Source organism: Doryrhamphus excisus, linkage group LG21 (assembly GCF_037039965.1).
Source record: "Doryrhamphus excisus strain RoL-2023G ecotype Guam linkage group LG21, RoL_Dexc_Guam_v1.1, whole genome shotgun sequence".
NCBI lineage: Eukaryota > Metazoa > Chordata > Actinopteri > Syngnathiformes > Syngnathidae > Doryrhamphus > Doryrhamphus excisus.
Genome location: NC_136377.1, coordinates 1,090,689 through 1,109,541, shown reverse-complemented (window position 1 = coordinate 1,109,541; position 18,853 = coordinate 1,090,689). Strand labels below are relative to the sequence as shown.

The following is an 18,853-nucleotide window of genomic DNA, read 5'->3' as shown; positions in this document are numbered from 1 at the left end:
GTGAGCTATCAAAGTGTCTCCGGAGTTCATTGGAGTGCATCGTACTTGACTTGGTTTGCTATACAACGCATAATAAATAGCGTTCCATTCGCCCATTCCAACCGCCACCCCCAGTTAAAGTACATCATTGATGTGATACACATTGATCTGACGCCAATGCAACGCTGCATCGACGACGTAATAGGGTTTTTGTTTTGCTCTTGGGCTCCCCCTACTGTTCAGAGGTGTCACTGCCTATAAAGCCTGTGCAGTGTTAAAGGAAAAAAACAAGTGTGGGGAAAAAAAGGATAAAATAATATTAAAACTTAATAAACGTGATAAAATAGGAGTGACTTAATTATAAATATGAGTCAGTGGTTATATTAAATAAAACAAATACTCTGAATAAATGTATGAATAATAAAAAAAATTGTCTGAATCATACAATTTAAGTTATTTCTGCATATAAATTGAGCAACGCTTATGACTTACCATTTGGGCACTTTTTCTTTCAGTGGCGGAAACATTCTTAAAAATAAATAGCTTATTAGTGATAAGCAAATTCAATGTTTCCTAATATTGTTGAATTATTTATGATTGTTGTCTTTAATTTCCTCCTTCGTCTTCAGTATTTGTCCAGTTCCTTGATGAGGGTTAGTAGCATTAAAAACATTGACGCCGTTGTCCAAAAGTAATATTTATTTTGCACCAAAAGAAATGATATTGGTACAAATAAATCCCAGTTACAACAGTGGCAGTGCATCTCAATACAAAAGTAAGGCTTAAAAAAGTAAAACAGATGAAAACAGGAGGCAAAATATCATCAACGGATCAACAAGACGTTTAACAGCACAGTTTTAAGTTTGGGAGGTGGGGGAAGAACATTAAACCCACAACAATGCTTCATGTGATACACAACTAAAAACAACACAAATACACCCACCCTTTACCACGGCATCCATTCATTCATTTTCTTAAAGACATAAATATCCGTGAAAGAACCTTTAAAGCGCAAATGGATTTTATTGATAAAAGGACATGCAACACGTACAAAATAAAAATAAAAAAACATAGGACACTAACACACCATTAAAACAGTTTCAATTAATACAGACCCATTTTCTCTGAAAATCAAAATATGTACATAGCAGATCTGGCAGAGTGCTTGCATCCAAACTAAATTCATCTCCAAGTGTGTGATCATTTCAAATCAGAGCGATAAAAAAACATTTCAAGTCAAGTCTTCCACCCAGTGACTGCTGCTAAAGGATAAGCTCGCACGAAATGCACTTTTAAAAACACATTTCATATCACGGCTGAACGGAAGAAAGCGCTTTCACGACAACAGACATCCATGCTCGACACCGACCCCGACGTACGGCGGCGAGCCATTTACAGCAAGTACGAGCGCCGCTGTGACACCGAACGATGACTCCGTCCGGCACGCTTCCGTGCCGTGTTTGAGCTGCGACTACGGTACGTTGCAAAGACCGCCTGTTCCGCCTGAGCCAGGAAGCGCACAGCTCTGTGCACAACTGTTCATTCTGAAAAGTGCAAACTACTATTGACCAGTCCAAAGAAGAGAGGACAGAAACACACTAGGAGCAATAGCCAAACATTCACCCTCAAATATGTAAAAAATTAAATATGCAAATACTATCCATCCGCCTTGTGCAAACTTGTGTGTATTCACTCGGCTCAATTTTGACTGATTGGTTGGCATATGGCTTCAACTCTTAAAAGGCTCTTTTTTTCCCTTTTCACCCTACAAAGCCCTGCCAATGTTTCTTATCCGCAGTGAAAAAAGGTAAAGGTCTGCGTTTTAAAAACAGCTTTTAGTGTGTGATGGTGACAAAATGTTGGATTTCCTCGAGGCCACATGTACACGTGTACATTTTAAATAAAGCGCAATTATTCAATACATCGTGTAGCATGACTAGCTCTGCTTTGGGCTCACACTTTGCTTTGGCTGGGCTTTCGATGCTTTTGCAGAGGCGGAGGAGGAAGAGGAAGAAGAGGTCGACGACGACGAAGACGAACTCCATCGGGTCTCCACGCCGGTGCTCGTCATTTTCAGTTTTCGCCGTTTCGCCAGCGGGGCGTTGTCAACGCTTTTCAGAAAGAAGCCCTCTCTCTTGCCGCGGTTGAAGGCCTGGGAAGATGACAACAACAACAACAATGGTGCAAAAGGACTTTTCTCTCCTTGCTCTTCTTACCTTGTAGGTAGCGTTCACAAAGGTGCGCACGGTGGGCCCGCTGGACTCCAGCACGTCTGGAGTGCACAGTGGGGTAGTGGACATGGACGCCCCGCCCTGCAGCCAGCTGTTCTCTTTCAGATCAGAGAGCTTGAGTCGCCGCTCCGGATCCACGGTCAGTAGCCCTTCAAGCGTAATAAAACATAAAGACGTCGAATCCGGAGAGAAAAAGTTGTATCGTATTGCTTCATTGATTACCTTTTACCAGCTCTTTTGCGTCCTCCGACACGCCCTTCCATGGCTCCCCATCCAAGGAAAAATCTCCTTCTTTGATCTTCTGCATGATGTCGGCAGCATATGAGGACGTCATCCCCACCTGCTCGCACTGGAAGGGCACCTGGCCTGACAGCATGGTGTACTGGTGGAACGCACAGATGGACATTAGGAGCTTGGCTGTCATGACAGATGTTCCACGATGAGCAATTTTCGACTTGCCAGAATGACCCCGAGGCTCCAGAGGTCGCAGGCTTTGTCGTAGCCGGCGCTCTCAAAGAGTTCCGGTGCCGCGTATTGCAGCGTGAAGCAGGGAGTCTGCAGGGGGGCGCTGCCTGCAGGACACAGGCGGGCAAATCCAAAATCTATCACTTTCAGCACCGAGTCCTCTCCCTCGTCCGTGAACAGCACATTCTGCAAGGTAAAATAACATTTTAAAAATGTTGTGTCGAAGAATTCTGTGATTTTGTGGTCAACTTCCCACAGATCACATGCTTTTCTTTACTCCACTGCTAATGCCCACCTCGGGTTTCAGGTCCCTGTGCACAACACCGGCTTCGTGCATGAAGCTGACAGCTGAGACCAGGCTCTGCAGCAGCTGGCTGGCCTCCGCTTCGCCAAAGAGTTTCTTCTTCTTGATCCTTTCGAGCAGCTCGCCACCGCGAAGGAGCTCCATCACCAAGTAGGTGTGGTACTGACAGACAGAGATGAATATTCGGTACTAGAGATGATCCCACCGATCGTCTGCATATGGCGATAAATGCCCCTCAAGGCCGCCCACAAAAGCCCATTGTGTATGGTTTGTACTATTGTACTATTCACTGCAGTTCCCGATGTACCTGATCAGTATGGACGTCATGCAGCTTGACAATGTTTGGGTGAGCCTCACATTGCCTCAAGGCAGCAATCTCCCTCTGGGTGTTGACTTCCATTCTAAGAAAGAAAAACAGTTTTAAATGATGAGGCTAAAAAGCCAGCTGGAAGTAGCTGGGCAGTGGTCATCCATCAGCCACTTGGGATCAATACTTTTAACAAGAAAATCATAAGCAAGCAGACGTTATCGAAGAAGCAAAATTCACCTGCGGCTGACTATCTTGACGGCATACTCAAGGCCACTCTGCTTGTGTGTGCATTGTCTGCACACAGAGAAACTCCCCTCTCCTAAAGGTGGCCCCTGGAGACAAAGCTCGTAGTTCTGAAAAAACTGGGATTCCTACAAAAAAGAAAAGAAAGAAGTAGCGTGCCACATTCATTTAGCATATACAGGACTTATTAAGTCGAGCTTGCTTGTTTGGTATAATGGAGCGATTCAATTTGTACATGTCCTTACCGCTAACATTGCACTGCGCTGGACAGTGGCCGAGCCTGGACGGTCAGCATGAACCTGGGACTCCAGAAAGTCTCCCATGACAGCATTTTTGTTGAATAGGATGGAGGGAGCAATGAAGGAGTAGCCCTAGAATAACACGATGGGACATGGGTGGAAACATGTCACATGGGAGGAAAAAAAAATTCGTAGTTTTTTGCTCATAACATTGTTGTTTCTCCATATGGTATGATTTTTTTTCATGACAAATCACAAAATTCTAATTTAAAATTAGTTCCTAGATCAACCAGACCCAGGCCAAATCTTCCACCCTTTGAGGCTGTACTTTGACATCCCTCTGTCTAATGTGTCTTATTTTCTGTTATGTCTACAACAGTGACTGTAGGGATGTTATTTCATGTCTAGAGGGCTCTAATAATGTTCAAGAAATGTATTTAGAGGGTCATAAACAAGTTTTATATGCTCCAACAATGAAAATATTCAGTTTCCGTAAGTTCACTAATCAAAACTGGGTCTGGAATCAATTAAACGAAGGCTAAACGAAGCTTTACTGTACAAACGATGTCCAAGTCAGGCAAGCACTGACCTTGAAGAGACGGTCGGTGCTTGGGGGGGTGCTTGCTGGAGAGTAGACTGGATCCATCCCAGTGAACTCCTCTGCAAAGTTCCCCACGTCAAGTTCGCTCTTCACCTCGGGTTTAAATGGGCTGGGAATCTTCTTTTGGGCGAGATCTTCCCAGTTCAGTCCCTGCGAGGGAAAATAACATTCCGGGAATTGTGCACAAAAGAAAAAAAAAACGGCGCATCATCTCAAAAGGGTGCTGATGTAAGAAGTTGGGACCTTGAAGAAAATATGTGCCTTGATGTCCGCAGCCCCCCGCGGCCCAGAGCCGAGCCTCTTGTGAGGATCCTTGACCAACAGCTTCTTCAGCAGGTCCTGAGCAGTGGGTCCGATCATGGAGGGGAAAGGTGGATCGCAGCGCAGAATACGTCTAAGAACATTTCAATGGATGGATATTAATACAACGAATGAATGAATGAATGAAACACTATGGCATAATAAATACTCAGTGTTAAAGAGTCATTATTTAACTACAACAGCTAATGCACTGTAATTGGCTGCACATGGAATCGGCCGCATTTCTTAAATTTTGAGGAAAATTTAGACTTTAGTTGATGGAGCGGTCACCTGGACACCTCGCTCTGGGAGTTCCTCTCTCCCTCCAAAGTAAATGGAGATGCACCCGTCAACAACTCAAACATCAGGATTCCAAGGCTCCACCAATCCACCGACTGTAAAGAGCAACAAAATGGATGTGGACCATGCAAAATAAATGAACAAGATAAACATATCTATGTTTATTAAATGAATATAAAATAGTGTCTATAGTGGACAGCTGTGTGTGGTTCTTACCTTTCCATGGCCCGTTTTCCCTCGAATGATTTCGGGTGCCATGTACTCAATAGTGCCACAGAAAGAATAGGTCCTTTCCTTCTGGGGGAAAAGAGAACGAAAAAATGAAAAAACAACAACAGAACATACTCCTGGAATGCTCATCTCCTTCTCCTCGTTGTGCTCTCTACCTCTTCTTGTAGAAATTCTTTACTGAGTCCAAAATCTGTCAATACCACATGACCGTCACTGTCCAGGAGAATATTTTCCAATTTAATGTCGCGGTACACAATCCCGAGCTGCACACACAGAACACGAGCAATCCCGTTGTAGGGTTCATCAGTAAGTTCACCGTGAGGGACGTCTAAATGTCAAGTGTTTTCATGTCAGGGATTCAAAGAGCAATACAAACCTTGTGCAAATGTTCCAGGGCCAGGATTATTTCAGAGATATAAAGTCGTACTGCTTCCTCGGAAAAGTGATCCCGTTGATACAGGTGAGTGAACATCTCCCCTCCGCTCACATAGTCTGCACGCGCGCACACAGGCCAAAACACAACAGTCACTTAGCAAAGTGATGGCCAGAGCATGAACAAACATGTAAGAGAATATTTTGTCCACCACTCAAACTACAGCAAATGAGCTTGAGCGACCGCCACTCACCCAGGATGAGGTGCAGCTTGCTCTGAGTCTGAAAGGCGTAGTGGAGCGTGACCAGGAAAGGCGACTGGCGGATGTGCTCCAGCACCTGCCTCTCGGTGCGAGTGTGCTCGGTGGTCTTTGCCTTCTGAACGATGGCCGCTTTCTTTAGCACCTGTAGGATCATCATCAAGTTAGGCCCCTTACCAGGAGTGTCTTCATTAATCACGATGTTCTGAAAGCAGTGTTGGCCAAGGTGAGGTTCCTTAGCGCCAGACCACAGCAGAAATCATTTGAGTACCTTGTCCTCTTATTAAACAAACAACATAAATCATGAGCCATACTAGGAAAGAAGACACAAATGATTAATAGATATGGACAAAGCGGACAGCGAGATGAATGAAACTTACGAGAAGAAGAGAGGTGTTGCTGGCAGTGTGAACAAGGATGCCGATATATTTTTAACACCACAATTTTTTTTTGTCACACAGTTAACGAGCACCCGTCCAGTTTGGCTCTCGGCCCACACTGTATTTTCAGGATGTGGCAGTTAATGTGGAGCCACAACGGGAACAAATATTGAGCAGAAATGGACAAAGAAAAGGGTCATTTGAATGCAAAGCCCGAGCGGATGGCTCTCTCCACAAGACCAAAGTTATTTGTGTCACCGTGAGTTGAGCTGTCACAAAGTACATGGCCTCTCCGTTACACATCGGCACTCTATAAAGTCATCAAATCTTACCTTCACGCATTCCCACATAGGGTCAGCATTTGGGAGCAAATATGAGGTGAAAGAAAAAAGAGAAAAACACAGTATAGTAGTTTACCGGCGTGGCATGGGAGACGATGCAAATGTGTGTGAAATGTGAAAAACTGGAGGGTTTCTGACTACATATTATTTTTTTCAATAAAATAATGTCCCATGTTTCCTAAATAATATATTTTTACAAAAAAATTTATGTATTTACAAATGATTTTTCATTTTTGTGTGTTTTTTTTAATTATAAAAACTTATTTCTAGCCACAATTAATTGTAATTAAATGAGTTAACTATGGGGAGTGCGATTAATCACATTGAAATATTTTCCCCTTTAATCTGGCAAGTAATGAACCATCCAATTTTGACTATCGCTAGGTAATAAAGTTTCATAATGATATTTAGGCTTACCTTCATTGCGTATAGTTGGCCTGCATCATGGCCGCTGTTCTTCCTCACCAAAAAGACTTTTCCATATGCTAGAGAAAGATGAGCACACATGTCCGGTATCTGGTTAGTACTTCCAAAAAGAAAATAAGATTTTTTTTTTTCAATTTTAAAGACAAAGCAGTGTCCCTTTCTCCTTGAAAGCAGTGAAATACTATCAGTGTGTATCAGTGTGTGTGTGTGTGTGAGAATCACGGACAAGGAGGAACAGTCTCTAGATGAAATGTAAACTGTCATATGGAATGAACCTACCTCCAGTGCCCAACACTTTAAGGAGCTCAAAGTTCTCCATGCCGACCTTTTCAGTGTGCCCGGTAAGGTTAGCTGGTGGCAACAGGGGAGCAAGGAGCAAATGCAGTCAGTTGTAGTTTAGTACTTGTATGAAAATACTTACTAAATATATATAAAAGTCTACGAGGTTTATAAACTTAGTAGATTTTTGGGTGGGTATATACAGTAAACATGGCTTAGTAACTATATCTGCTGCCCACATTGAAGACCTGGTGTTGAGGTGAGAATAAAACCTTTGTCATGCAGGACCAGAATGTGGACTGGGTTGACCAAATGACTAAATACTCCCCTGATATGTGAAGGCAATGCACCAATCCCCAGTCAACAAGCTCCTAAAGTTAGACCCTGAAATGCCATCACATGACTGCAGTGGCTCTTGCCTAAAGAATAAGACGACTTAAGCATGGATTGTTTTTTGAATCCACAGGGCAGACTTGGGACGCCGACCCAGGTCTCTGACCAAAGTGAAAACACAGTGATTGATTAGCAACAAGATGACTTACCATTGGTGATTTGATGTTTAACGGTACAGGCGCTCTCGTTTGTTTGTGCGTCGGAGTCATCGCTACTATCCCCCGACATAACTTCAAGAGTCGCTCCTCGAACAAAACTATCCGAGAGGTGAATTCAGCGCCAGTTGTTCGTGGGATATACAAGATATTGCAGTCCACCCGGTTTTGTAACAACTACTGTAGCTGTATTGTGTGGAGCGCAGGGATTAGGGAAATGATCAGACAGATGTGTATAAACAATGCCGATGCCTCGATATTAATCCCAGTGTTGGACATCCTGCGTGAGGTACAATGTCGGTTGACAGTTGAGGAAAAATAGGACTCGCCTAGTTTTCCCAGTCGCAACGTATGCGTTACATTGGACTACACGTTAACAGCGTTAGCATCAGTTGCTAAAAAAAAGTTGTCAATATATTTTCACTCGCCGTCACGTTAGCGCCGACTGAGATTGGCCAAAATATGAATATGAATCCATCGGCACGTACAGCCGGGTGGTTATGTTAATCTTAAAGATGTGAGAGGACACTGACAGACACGACGTTATTGTAACAAGTCGTAAACAAAACAAGCTGACATCTACAGCTAGCTTAATGCTGTTGTTGTCCGTCAAACTTTGTAGCGTTAGCCGGGGCTAATGTCTGGTTAATAAAGAACCTCCTCGGGTTTCAGCGATAAAGGCCATGTTGGCGGGGGCAATATTGGTGGCTTCTTTTCTTCTTTCTGCCTCCGCTAGAGCAACGCTCATGTTTCCTCCATGTCAGAAAAAAAAACACACCACTGGATATTTGGTCAACTGCTAGCTAACGGCTAATAGCAGGATGCTTTCGACACAACCTGGGCGACGCTCGTCACGTGACTACTAGAATGTGGGCGGGGCCACGGCGGCCTTGTCAGATCAGAAATCAGCTATGTATTAATTTAACGAGTACTTGTTTGTTGCTTGTGCCGTAATATATTCATATGTTCCACCATCAGGGGTTTGCAAAGTACAGGCCCGCCGTCTGGGGTAAATTAAATAGCACAAAAAGTCAAAATGTAAAGATCAGAACCTGAAATGTTTATAATAGTAAATAATAAAACTATGTAAAAACACGTTTTAAAGCCTTTTTACAAAATAAAAACACAGAGTGTCCCAAAGCTTCTGACTTTCAGTATGTGGCCCTTGGTAGAAAAAGTTTGGACACGCCCAGATGTTGAAAGCATCCATCTTTATCACTTGCGCCTATCCCAGCTGACCTCAGGCTCGGGTCTAGCTAGACCCTGGATTGGCTGTCAGTCAATCACAGGGCATATAAGTACATGTTTTTAATTGGGATGTGGGAGGATGCTGCACTCAGAGAAAAACTATACACATTTAAATACGGCAATAGTCAAGGATGCCACAGATAAAAAAATTAAATAAAAATCCAGTATACAAGCCGCGGGACACAAATGACCCCAGAGTCACACTTTGAGCACCTCTGACAAGGTTATGATGAAACTACATGAACATGTAATATTCATAACCATTAATTTCCATGGATTAACTCTACCGTTGGTCAAAATGTGGAAACCAACTTAACTATGACGATGTGGTAACTTTGAGGAAGTGAGACGTGTGTTGCATTAAAGGTCAGTAGACTTACATGCACATTACTCATATACATGTACACGCACACACACACACACACTCGAAAACTTCCTGTTCGCCAAAGGCAGTAACTGGAAGAAAGCAAAGAAAGTGTTTCTGAGCTGCAAGGCAAGTCCCAGTTTGTTGCATAAGCCAGTACCACCACACTCCCGTTATGCTGCTGTATGCATTTTAATTATTTTAAAATGATTCACATCGTTGATGTGTGCAAAAGTGACACCCAACCTGCCCTCGTGCGCACCACAGCTTTTGGGGGGGGGGAGGGGGGGGGGGGGGGCAAACAACTCAACCGCACTGTGTTTAGTCAAACCTTTCAGAGGGAAAACCAACAATTCCAATTCCAACACTGACAACTGTGTTTGTGGGAATTTCACTGCCTGTGGACACGAGAGAACGACAACTTGTAAGATGACTTAGGAAATTGCATTCTTTTAAGAAGACAAAGAAAATACACAAGGTCTCAGTTATAACATGAAGAGTATAATTTTCCAAGGCAACAAAAAGAATGTCGTATTTAGAGATTTGCATTTTGTTCCCCTTCACGCCTCGGCTCTGGTGTCGCATCAATGAATGGCTATCAGTCCAACATCCAGGAGTTTCTGAATCTTCTTAGCAATAACCGGGTTCTTTAAGTGGCTGAGGGCACAAGAAGACAAGAGCTTTGAATTAGTCCTCTCCAAATGGCAGATGACAGGAAACGACACTAAAAGTTGCGAAACGTACTCGCTAAGCGCCTGGGGATCCTTCTGCATTTGCTCGAGGATCATGCGCATGGCCGGGTCGGACATTATCTGCTGCACCTCGGGATCGGCCATGGCTCTTTTCTTGACTTCCTCGGGACTGTCGTTCCTCATGGTCTGGCTCACCATACAGCGCTGTAAGCCCTCTGTGGCTTCCTGAGTGGCGTCGGCAGAAGGCAAATGTCAGCAACTGCAGCGATCTCCATTTTTTTCACTTTGCGACAATCAATCTGGTTGAATCTTTGCTTTGTTGACAATACGGGGCAGGTCGCTGGGATGTAAATGTTGAAACCCCAACACAACAATCCTCTCAGAGGTAGTTAAGAAATTATGGGGTACAGAATAGTGAAAGGGATCCCTTGTGTTATACACTTCAGAGAGCATGGGTTCAGACCAAAACCAAGCCAAAACCAGGAATGCGACTGATTTGATGTGGTGACCACCAAACAGGGAAAACGATGGAAAAAAAGGAGCAGGGCAGTTGGGAGGAAATGTAGAATTAACAGCCCCTTTTTACTTTACGGGGTAACTGGCCCAGTGTGGGCGCCCTTTAAGATACCTTTGAGGAAGAATCAAGCTCCATAGCCTTCTGGTACACGTCCATCGCTTTGGAATAATCTTTCATGGCCTCCAAAGCAGCTCCTTTACGAGTGTACCCTTTAACTGTGGACACAGTTTCTCAAATTAGCTCTTAAACGTGGCCATCTTGGCAAGAACTGCACTTCAATTGGAATATGACAAATCATGTTTCGCTGATGAAAAGGAAAATCCAACTCACTGAAGGTGGGCTCAAGTTTGATGCACTCCTCGCAGTCCTGCCCAGACACGCACAAATAAACAAAGACACGTTATTTAAATGCGATTAAATGAGCAGACACACGGGGTGTTTGGGCGGCGCCGAAGTGCACCTTCAGAGCCAGCTGAAACTCCAACAGCTTTGTGTAGCAAGCGGCTCTGTTGCTGAAGAGCTTGGCGTCACTCGGGTTCCTTTTGATGGCCTCGCTGTAATGTTTCATGGCCAAGGGGTAGTCTCCTGCAGGGAGCAAAATATGACTTTATTGCCTCCGTGCAACGAGAATGTACAGCGACAGGGGCTTTAAAACTGTTGTGCGAACCTTTAAGGAAGGCCTCGTTGCCTTTGTTCTTCTCTTCCAGGGCTAGGTCAGGATTGATGTAGGCTTGTTTCTCCAGCTCTTTCAGAATCTTCTCCGCCTGCACAAGCCAGTTAAAATATACGTGGTAAACAACCGCGCTAAAGAAATTTAGCAAAATATATTTTGTTGTGGAACGACACTGCAGGAAGCACATGTGAGAGACAAGCGAGTGGAGCCAATTAGTACTGAGCATACTGAAAAATCACTTCTACTGTGTAGTTCGTCCATCCACGTTTTTATTGAGGCCATGAATACATATTTTAGACTAACGGGCAAGTTCCCAACTCTTCTTAAAAAAGATATTATGTACCTGTTGACACTTTTTCAAGACGTCGGGAGTGCGATGCTCTGTTAAACTCTTGTTGAAATACTGGATGGCTTCTTTGTACTTTTCCTGTTTGAAGTACGAGTTGCCGATCCTGGCGAGTGCCCTTAACATGGGGGGGGGAGGAGAAAATACATTCATAAGCACCTTATTTGATGGAAGGACCCTTCCTCTATGTCAGTGCTTCTCTTGGGGGACCCTGAGAGTCAAGGAGGACTTTCAATGTTAGTGCAGACCTGTCAACATGTATTATGACAGAATAATTGACAAGTTTGAAGCTCTGACACTTCATCTTTCACAATGCTTTTTAACAAACATCCCGCTATTATCCCATTGCTGTGGCCTCTCCTTGATCGTGGTTAATTGGTTCCAGATCCCAGCACAATAGATCAATTTCCTTCCTTATGTATTAAAGGAATATTTGCATAGAAAACCTGTTTACTACCTTATGAATACGCTTCTCCACATTATTAGAGCCCTCTAGACATGGAATAACACCCCTATAGGTCCTCTTTACGCTCCATTACTCAATATACTTGACAGAGACGCTCTCTCTGTGTTGCCAGGTCCAATTATTAATAGCAACTTTGGGGCTTGTTTATTGTGAAGTTGCTCGTATACGTTCCCAAGCTCCCTGCTGTTTGGACTTGTTTTTTTCCACACTGACTTCACACCATTTTCACACTGACACACATGCAGTATATCTCTCACACACACACACAACCGCTAACGTGTGAAAATACTGCAACTTGTTAGACGCCGTGCATGTTACATCGGAGTACCCTGGCCTTTGTCTTTGACTGCAGTGCAGGATGTATTCTTACATTTGAAGTTTTAGTCCATATGGCTTTTTGTGCTTGAAATGCTTAATTTAGGCCATAACCACGTCAAATATGCTCCACTTTTGTCTAATAGACCGTAGTCAACCGTGAAACAGCAAGGAACTGCGACATGATTTTTTCTTAAATGAATGCATTTGGAAGAGTGTAACCACAAAGTGGCGAGGGACTGAACAGAAAGTCAATTACCACACACGTTTTTTTTAAATCAACAATAATGTCGTCGTCGTAGCTAAGAGTGCAGTTTGCCGCATCAAAACAACACAAGAACTTTCAAAAGATTGAAAAAAAAAGTTATTTTAAGATCCAGACTGCATCAGAGTCAGGAACTAAAACTCACTTTGCAATTTGTCTGTAGTCTTCACGGTTCTCTCTGCCGACCTCGATGGCCTTCTCGCAGAGCTCCCTGCACTTGTCAAAGTCTCCCTTCTCGAAGTGAACAGCTAGAAGGATCATGGAAAAGGAGGACAGGGAGAATTAGCTGACATTTCGCAAAACGCACATCTGTCCCAAAGATCCTCAAATGTCAGAATGCTTTGCTTAACACGATGAACCAGACTATTTACCGGCTTGATTGGAGATATAAGTCATGTTGGTAGGATCGTGGTTGATTGCTGCCTCGTAGTGCTTCAGTGCTTTCTCAAAGTCCTTGTTCTTATATGCGGCATTCCCGAGTTCTTTTTCTTTCAAGGCCTGCAGGGAAGTAAACGCTCCAAATGACACACTCAGCAGTGGCTGGGAAACTGAATGATTTTCGGACTTACGTTTCTCTTGTTCTCGGGAAGGTCTTCGTCCGACGGAGGTGGGGGCTTTGTTTCTTTGGGCTTGGACGGAGGAGGAGGAGGAGTGGGCTCGTCGTCGTCGTCCATCCCCGACAAGTTAAGTCCCAGCAGCACAGAGAGGGTGGTCATCACTCTCGCATCCTGCAGCTTCCTGCAAATACAAATATAGCACCAACGCAAGTCTCTCTTAGCGCTCATCTTGGCAAGTTCAAGCTCCAAAAAGCCTTCCGTCCAATTCACTCTCACTATTGGAGAACATGACGACAGCGACATTGACTACAGAATAAAAACACTATTTACCCCTAATAAACAATTCGTTTTTTTCATTTTGTTACACTTATTACAATTACAGTTATGAAACTATCTTGCTCAAAATGTGCTCCTTCAATATTGCAACATTCCTCAAACCTCTCCAATACTGTACTGAATCCATTCGGGGTCTATTATTATTTATATTTAATAATAATAAACATGAAAAAAGCTAGGTTTGTGTACTTATTTATTGTATAATGTCAAAAGGCACCAAAATCCCTCACAAAAATCGTGAGTAGCACTCAGTGCCAAGCCGCACTGGATCAGGACCAGAGCCCAGATTCAGGGTAATCCCGGCCATAAAGCAGTGGTTCTCAATGATTTTCTGACATGCCCCCACTGGGGGACAGAAATGATACATGTCCTCCCTGCCTCCCACGCCCCCACCAACAGTTCACAGTTCACAGTTCACGCCCGTCCAATTTGAGAAGCACTGCTGTAGTGACAAAGATTGCTCTGATGTCACTCTTCCACTAGATGTCGCTAATGTAGCTTTTCAACCCAAGCACCAAAGCTCTCAATCTGTTTGGGCACAATTTGAAGGAAAGCCTCAAAGCTTCATGAAGCTGCTTCCGCCGCCCATCTCCAATTCTGACTCTCGGCCAACTTTGGCTGGAATGACAGCGATTCCACCCAAACCACCACAACAACAAAAAGTTGCAAGTTGAAAGCAGTACAAATTTTCGCCTGGGACTTTGACCTTTCTACGTCACCCAAGCTTTCCATGCTGGCCGTGTGTGTTTACGATGGCTTCTGAGCCGGAAGAAGAGACACGGATACATACGTGCCAAGCACCGACGGGTTGTTCCTGAGCTGCTCCAGGAGTTCTCTGTAGCTCGGATCCGCCAAGAGCTCCCGAGTTCGAGGATCAGTCTCCAGCTTCTGATACAAATTGGGCATGGCGAAAGGATTCATCTTGGATTTCTCTGAAGAAGGAAAAAAAACAAAAAAAAAACACGGATGCTCATTAGTGTAGTCCTCTCGGGCTGGACCGGCTGAACGCGGTGCCAAGCTGAAAAGCTTCCACCGCTCACAGTGTGACACTTCCTCCAAGCGGTACTGTTCAGTTTAGTTCCACTGGCCGCAGTACAGTTCAGTTCCCTGATCAGGTTTTGCAGGCTTTCCATTGTGGAAGCCTCCAGGGGTTTGCCAATTGCCAATGTAGAATACGACATTCACAATTACTTAAAACATGAATGGCTTGCATTGGTGTTTTACTTCATTTACGTATTTTTATACTTTAAAAACCTTAATTTAGATACATACAATTTGCTAGAATGTGTATATTTCCGACTAATAGTAATTATAGGCTATATTAAAGCATAAAAAACTGACAGTATGAAGGAGGGGGAACAGTTCTCCTTGGGGTGGCTGTGTCTTCCAGCACAAGACGTGAAAATGCAGATGTTTTTTTAGTTTATTTTTAAGGGCTTTACCATCAAAATACAGTGGGTATTTACCATGTTTATTTAAAAACTTTTTTTTTTTTAAACCTACCTGCAAGCCGAGCCTCAATGTTCTGTAGCCCCTCCTTTAGCTGCTGATTGGTCGACTCTTGCCGGAGTCCCTCTTGGTACGTCATCTTTGCATCCTCAAGCCGACCGAGGAACTCCTGCGCTGCGGCTTTACGGGAGTATCCCTTGTTGAGCGAGACGGGCGGGAGAATTGGCCATTAATTTCAATTACCGCCGAGCATTTATTGTGAAAAGGCCAAAACGAGTCACCTCACCTTTCCCCAGTCTGGCTTTATCTTGATGGTCTCACAAGCATCCTCCAGAGCCTTTTCGTAGTTGCCTTTTTTGGCATAGGCGGCCGAGCGGTTACTGAACAGGACATGGTTTTTGGGATCGAGGTTCAGGGCTTCAGTGTAGCAGCGGACCGCCTCGTCGATATTTCCTGCACTCAGTGCTTTGTTGCCCTGGTCTTTTAATGCAGACACCTGCGACCCCATGAGGAGACAATTAAATACAAACAATCAAACATGTGCATCTTCACTTTCTTAAATACACCGTAGACCATCCCGACTTGGAGAATGCGCTTGCACAGCTGCTGGTGACAAGCGATGGAAGCAACAGACAGCCGTTCATGTCAGACACGTGCAGGAGCTACTGACGCCATTTGAATTTTGAAAGTTGTTCATTGTTGTGTGTGCGTTAGATAATCAAATAAGTACGTTTGATGAAGACGTTGCGCTTTCTGAGCTTTGTTGCCACTGCACGCCCCCATTTTTGCAAGTGTAAGCCAATTTAAGCTTTCACGAATATCTTCTTCCGACGTTGAGTCCACTTTGTTTAGTGGTCCTTGAACGCACCAAGTGAAAGGCAGATTGACACTTACAGTATGTGTGTGACTTTCTCAGACACTGCAAAGACGGCCGTGTATTTTCTATTTTTCCTTTCACCTCGTCGAGGTGAGATTTAATCATGCTAGCTCTGTGCTGCTGTGCATTTTTGCTTTGTGCATAAGCTCATGTCATATGCGCTCATATGTCCATTTGGCTGATTAATTAGCAAAGTAATATAACCAATTGCCTTATTGATTTCTGCATAGTACGTGTCTTTGTTGTAGTTGCACGGTACATGTTCAAGTGCATATTACACATTTGTTGTTGCAGACCAAAGCACAGCAAAGGAGCATTAACCACTTCATAATATATCAAATATGGTTCATTGTGTGGTTTAAGTTAATTAAGTGAGAACTACCGCAGTATGATGATGTAGCGCCCTCTGCAGGCCTTCCGATATTGAACGGCTGTTCGCAACCTTTTATAATAGAGACGCCCTTAAAAAATACAATGAAGCGCCAAGCAATGTGGTGTTCATCAGTTCATACATGTCTCAATGTCAACAATAATAAAATGAAAATAAAATCCAGGGAAGCCATTTCTGCAGCACCGTCTGCATCCATAAACATATATCTTGGTGGCAGGCTAGCTAAAGTAACCGAAATACTCCTGCAGTGTGCAAAGCAGAATGAATTAACGATTCTGCATGGCAGACTGTACGCATAAACATTTTAAGTGAAGCGACAACCGTGTCATTCATGGAGGCTAACCCTCGTCTTAAAGCTTGTAGCACTCACGTTCGCCTAGCTAGGCTAACTTAGTTTGGAAGAGTCACTGTGATCATGCTAGCAGTGGCAGATTGACCCAGATATGATCAATGCAAGGACCAGATTGGCAGGTAAACTACGCCGTGTTATTAGATCATAATATGGACGATGTCAATTCATACAATGATAGGTTGCACAGCTGTCCAACATTGCAGTGGACAATCATCAACCGTGGCCAACTATAACAGCATACAATAAACCGACATGAGCACATATCGAAGAAATCGTTGATGTTACACATACTACGTAGAACATCAAAGCCTAAATAGCCAAGCAGCTACAACGTGTTAGGAGCGGATTGATGCTAACCTTACATGCAGTGGACAATCAAGCTAAGTTAGCTGACTGGTTTCAGTGTGCCCATGTATTGCCATATCTACGCTAGCATCTGGATGGTTCTTTTAAAAGACTCGAAGCCGAGGAGAATCGGAACATAAACTGCTCGATATATTCACATGTAAAGTTTTGGAAAACAGAAGGAGACCTGATTTGTACGGAACTCACTTTCTCCATGGTGCAAGCATGAGGTTCCTTCCAGAAACTACTGTGGATTTAGCTCCGCCCCCTCAGCAGGGCACAGGTTGCCAGCTGTGAATGGCGAAAACCCACAGTCGAGGGCAATAAATATAATCGCTGGAATTCTGGAAAATTCTACAAGGCGCTGGAAACGCCTAGACGCGTTATAAAAGTTGACAAAAAGTGTACGCCAAGATAAAGCACTCAAGTTTTAGAGAAGTAGTCACGTGTTTCTATTTAACCAGTAAAAATGTTAAAATTATGGACGGAGGCGTGGCAACATACTGTCAAACCATGACGTAAGAACAGGATGTTGGCGCAGTTAAATGAATGAAAAATTAGGAATATGATTACACAAAACTTGCATCTGTATGTATATGTCACCTAATATTTTAAACTATTTGGATTATCTTCGGTGACTCAGAAACAAAACATGTTTTCGATAAAAACGTGATTTTAAATTGTAGTAGAACTTCGGATTTTATGGCTTGACAGTGAAGTATCCATGACTCAATGGCTGCAGATACTCTTGGCGCCGAGTGACTACCGGATTTTTTTCTTCTAAATTCTCTTCTAAATACTCGTACTAATAATGGAAAAATCGAAGCTTATTTCCAGCTAAAATTTCGATAAGTGTGATTTAACGTGGCCTTTTAACGTTAGCCCCTTGACAAACCTGATTAACGCTGATTGTCAAACTGCTAACTAGCATAGTTACTTGTTGTTAGCCTGCTATCAGGACTGTTTATAAAACGTTCATTCGGCACAATTATTCTATTATTCTGTTTATTTGCAGTTAGCATTTTACAACTATGATGAGAAGGAATGAAAATCTGTCAAGCAGACCAACAGCAGGTTTGTAGAGAGAGCTAATTGACAATCAATGATTAATGTACTAAGCACACCTAGGCACTATCAATGTAGTTTTTGCAAGTATACTCATTGTCAATGCATAGATTTACCTGGCCAAGAGTATTGGTGAACATTCCTCTAACGTTTTGTGTCCATCAGGCTGCGTCTCCTTGCCGCTCTTCAATCAGAAAAAAAGAAACCGAATTCCCTTGACGTCGACTCCGTCTGAGAATAAATTCTTTTCTCACACCGAGTTCATGCCGAGTAGCAGCTCAGCAGCCCACGGTGCTTCAGGTGAAGTAGTCTTTCAGGCTTGTTTAACCTTTATTACAATAGTGTGCGGATTTCCATTGAGTGAAATGACTGCACCATGAATTAAGAAAGTACCCTTAAGCTTAAGAGCCTCTTAAAACTCAGCAATGCGACGTATTGAGGGAATTAAACTGTGTGTTCAGCTGTCTGCTCAGTCACAAAATAGAATTAGGAGCAAATAGGACAATCATTTGCAGCTGCAGAGAGTTATGCCATGCATTTTTTTTTAAATTCTAGGTGCCTACCGGGCCTCCGGTTCCTCTTCTGATGCTTATCCAAGTCACCAGTGGAACAAACGGGACCAACCACCATCTACGCAGCCCCAACAACATGGCAGTTATAGACCTGCCCCAACTATGAGATCCTACACACCTATAGCACATCCATACAAATTTGGACAAAGCAGGTGAGTTGTTATGCTGCTATAGGACCTGATAAAGCAAAACTAAAAAGACAGGACAACATCAC

General features: G+C 43.5%; 2 protein-coding genes across 4 annotated transcripts; both read right to left on the bottom strand.

Moving 5' to 3' along the window:
* Window positions 1-666: 666 nt before the first annotated feature.
* Window positions 667-8,671, bottom strand: rps6ka4 (ribosomal protein S6 kinase, polypeptide 4). Of its 2 annotated transcripts, none has more exons than XM_058086307.2 (18): window positions 7,804-8,671; window positions 7,262-7,333; window positions 6,974-7,041; window positions 5,830-5,980; window positions 5,580-5,695; window positions 5,359-5,466; window positions 5,189-5,266; window positions 4,964-5,067; window positions 4,616-4,766; window positions 4,361-4,522; window positions 3,778-3,903; window positions 3,527-3,660; window positions 3,287-3,380; window positions 2,971-3,141; window positions 2,673-2,861; window positions 2,433-2,595; window positions 2,196-2,359; window positions 667-2,131 (listed from the first exon to the last, which is right to left on the bottom strand). In XM_058086307.2, the coding sequence occupies exons 1-18, from the start codon at window positions 7,880-7,882 to the stop codon at window positions 1,916-1,918; spliced, it is 2,346 nt and encodes a 781-aa protein (XP_057942290.1). In that variant the 5' UTR covers window positions 7,883-8,671; the 3' UTR covers window positions 667-1,915. The 2 variants fall into 2 exon arrangements, with proteins under 2 accessions (XP_057942290.1, XP_057942289.1); XM_058086306.2 differs by having other exon boundaries at window positions 5,189-5,269; window positions 7,804-8,670.
* A 1,229-nt stretch (window positions 8,672-9,900) lies between these two features.
* stip1 (stress-induced phosphoprotein 1) lies at window positions 9,901-18,222 on the bottom strand. Of its 2 annotated transcripts, none has more exons than XM_058086417.2 (14): window positions 18,184-18,222; window positions 15,324-15,533; window positions 15,092-15,233; window positions 14,379-14,520; window positions 13,265-13,433; window positions 13,067-13,193; window positions 12,841-12,943; window positions 11,647-11,767; window positions 11,298-11,394; window positions 11,091-11,215; window positions 10,961-10,997; window positions 10,742-10,845; window positions 10,166-10,338; window positions 9,901-10,078 (listed from the first exon to the last, which is right to left on the bottom strand). In XM_058086417.2, exons 1-14 carry the CDS (start codon window positions 18,205-18,207, stop codon window positions 10,006-10,008), a joined length of 1,647 nt encoding a protein of 548 aa, XP_057942400.2. In that variant the 5' UTR covers window positions 18,208-18,222; the 3' UTR covers window positions 9,901-10,005. The 2 variants fall into 2 exon arrangements, with proteins under 2 accessions (XP_057942400.2, XP_057942401.2); XM_058086418.2 differs by lacking the exon at window positions 18,184-18,222 and adding an exon at window positions 17,210-17,355.
* Between the last annotated feature and the right edge of the window lie 631 nt (window positions 18,223-18,853).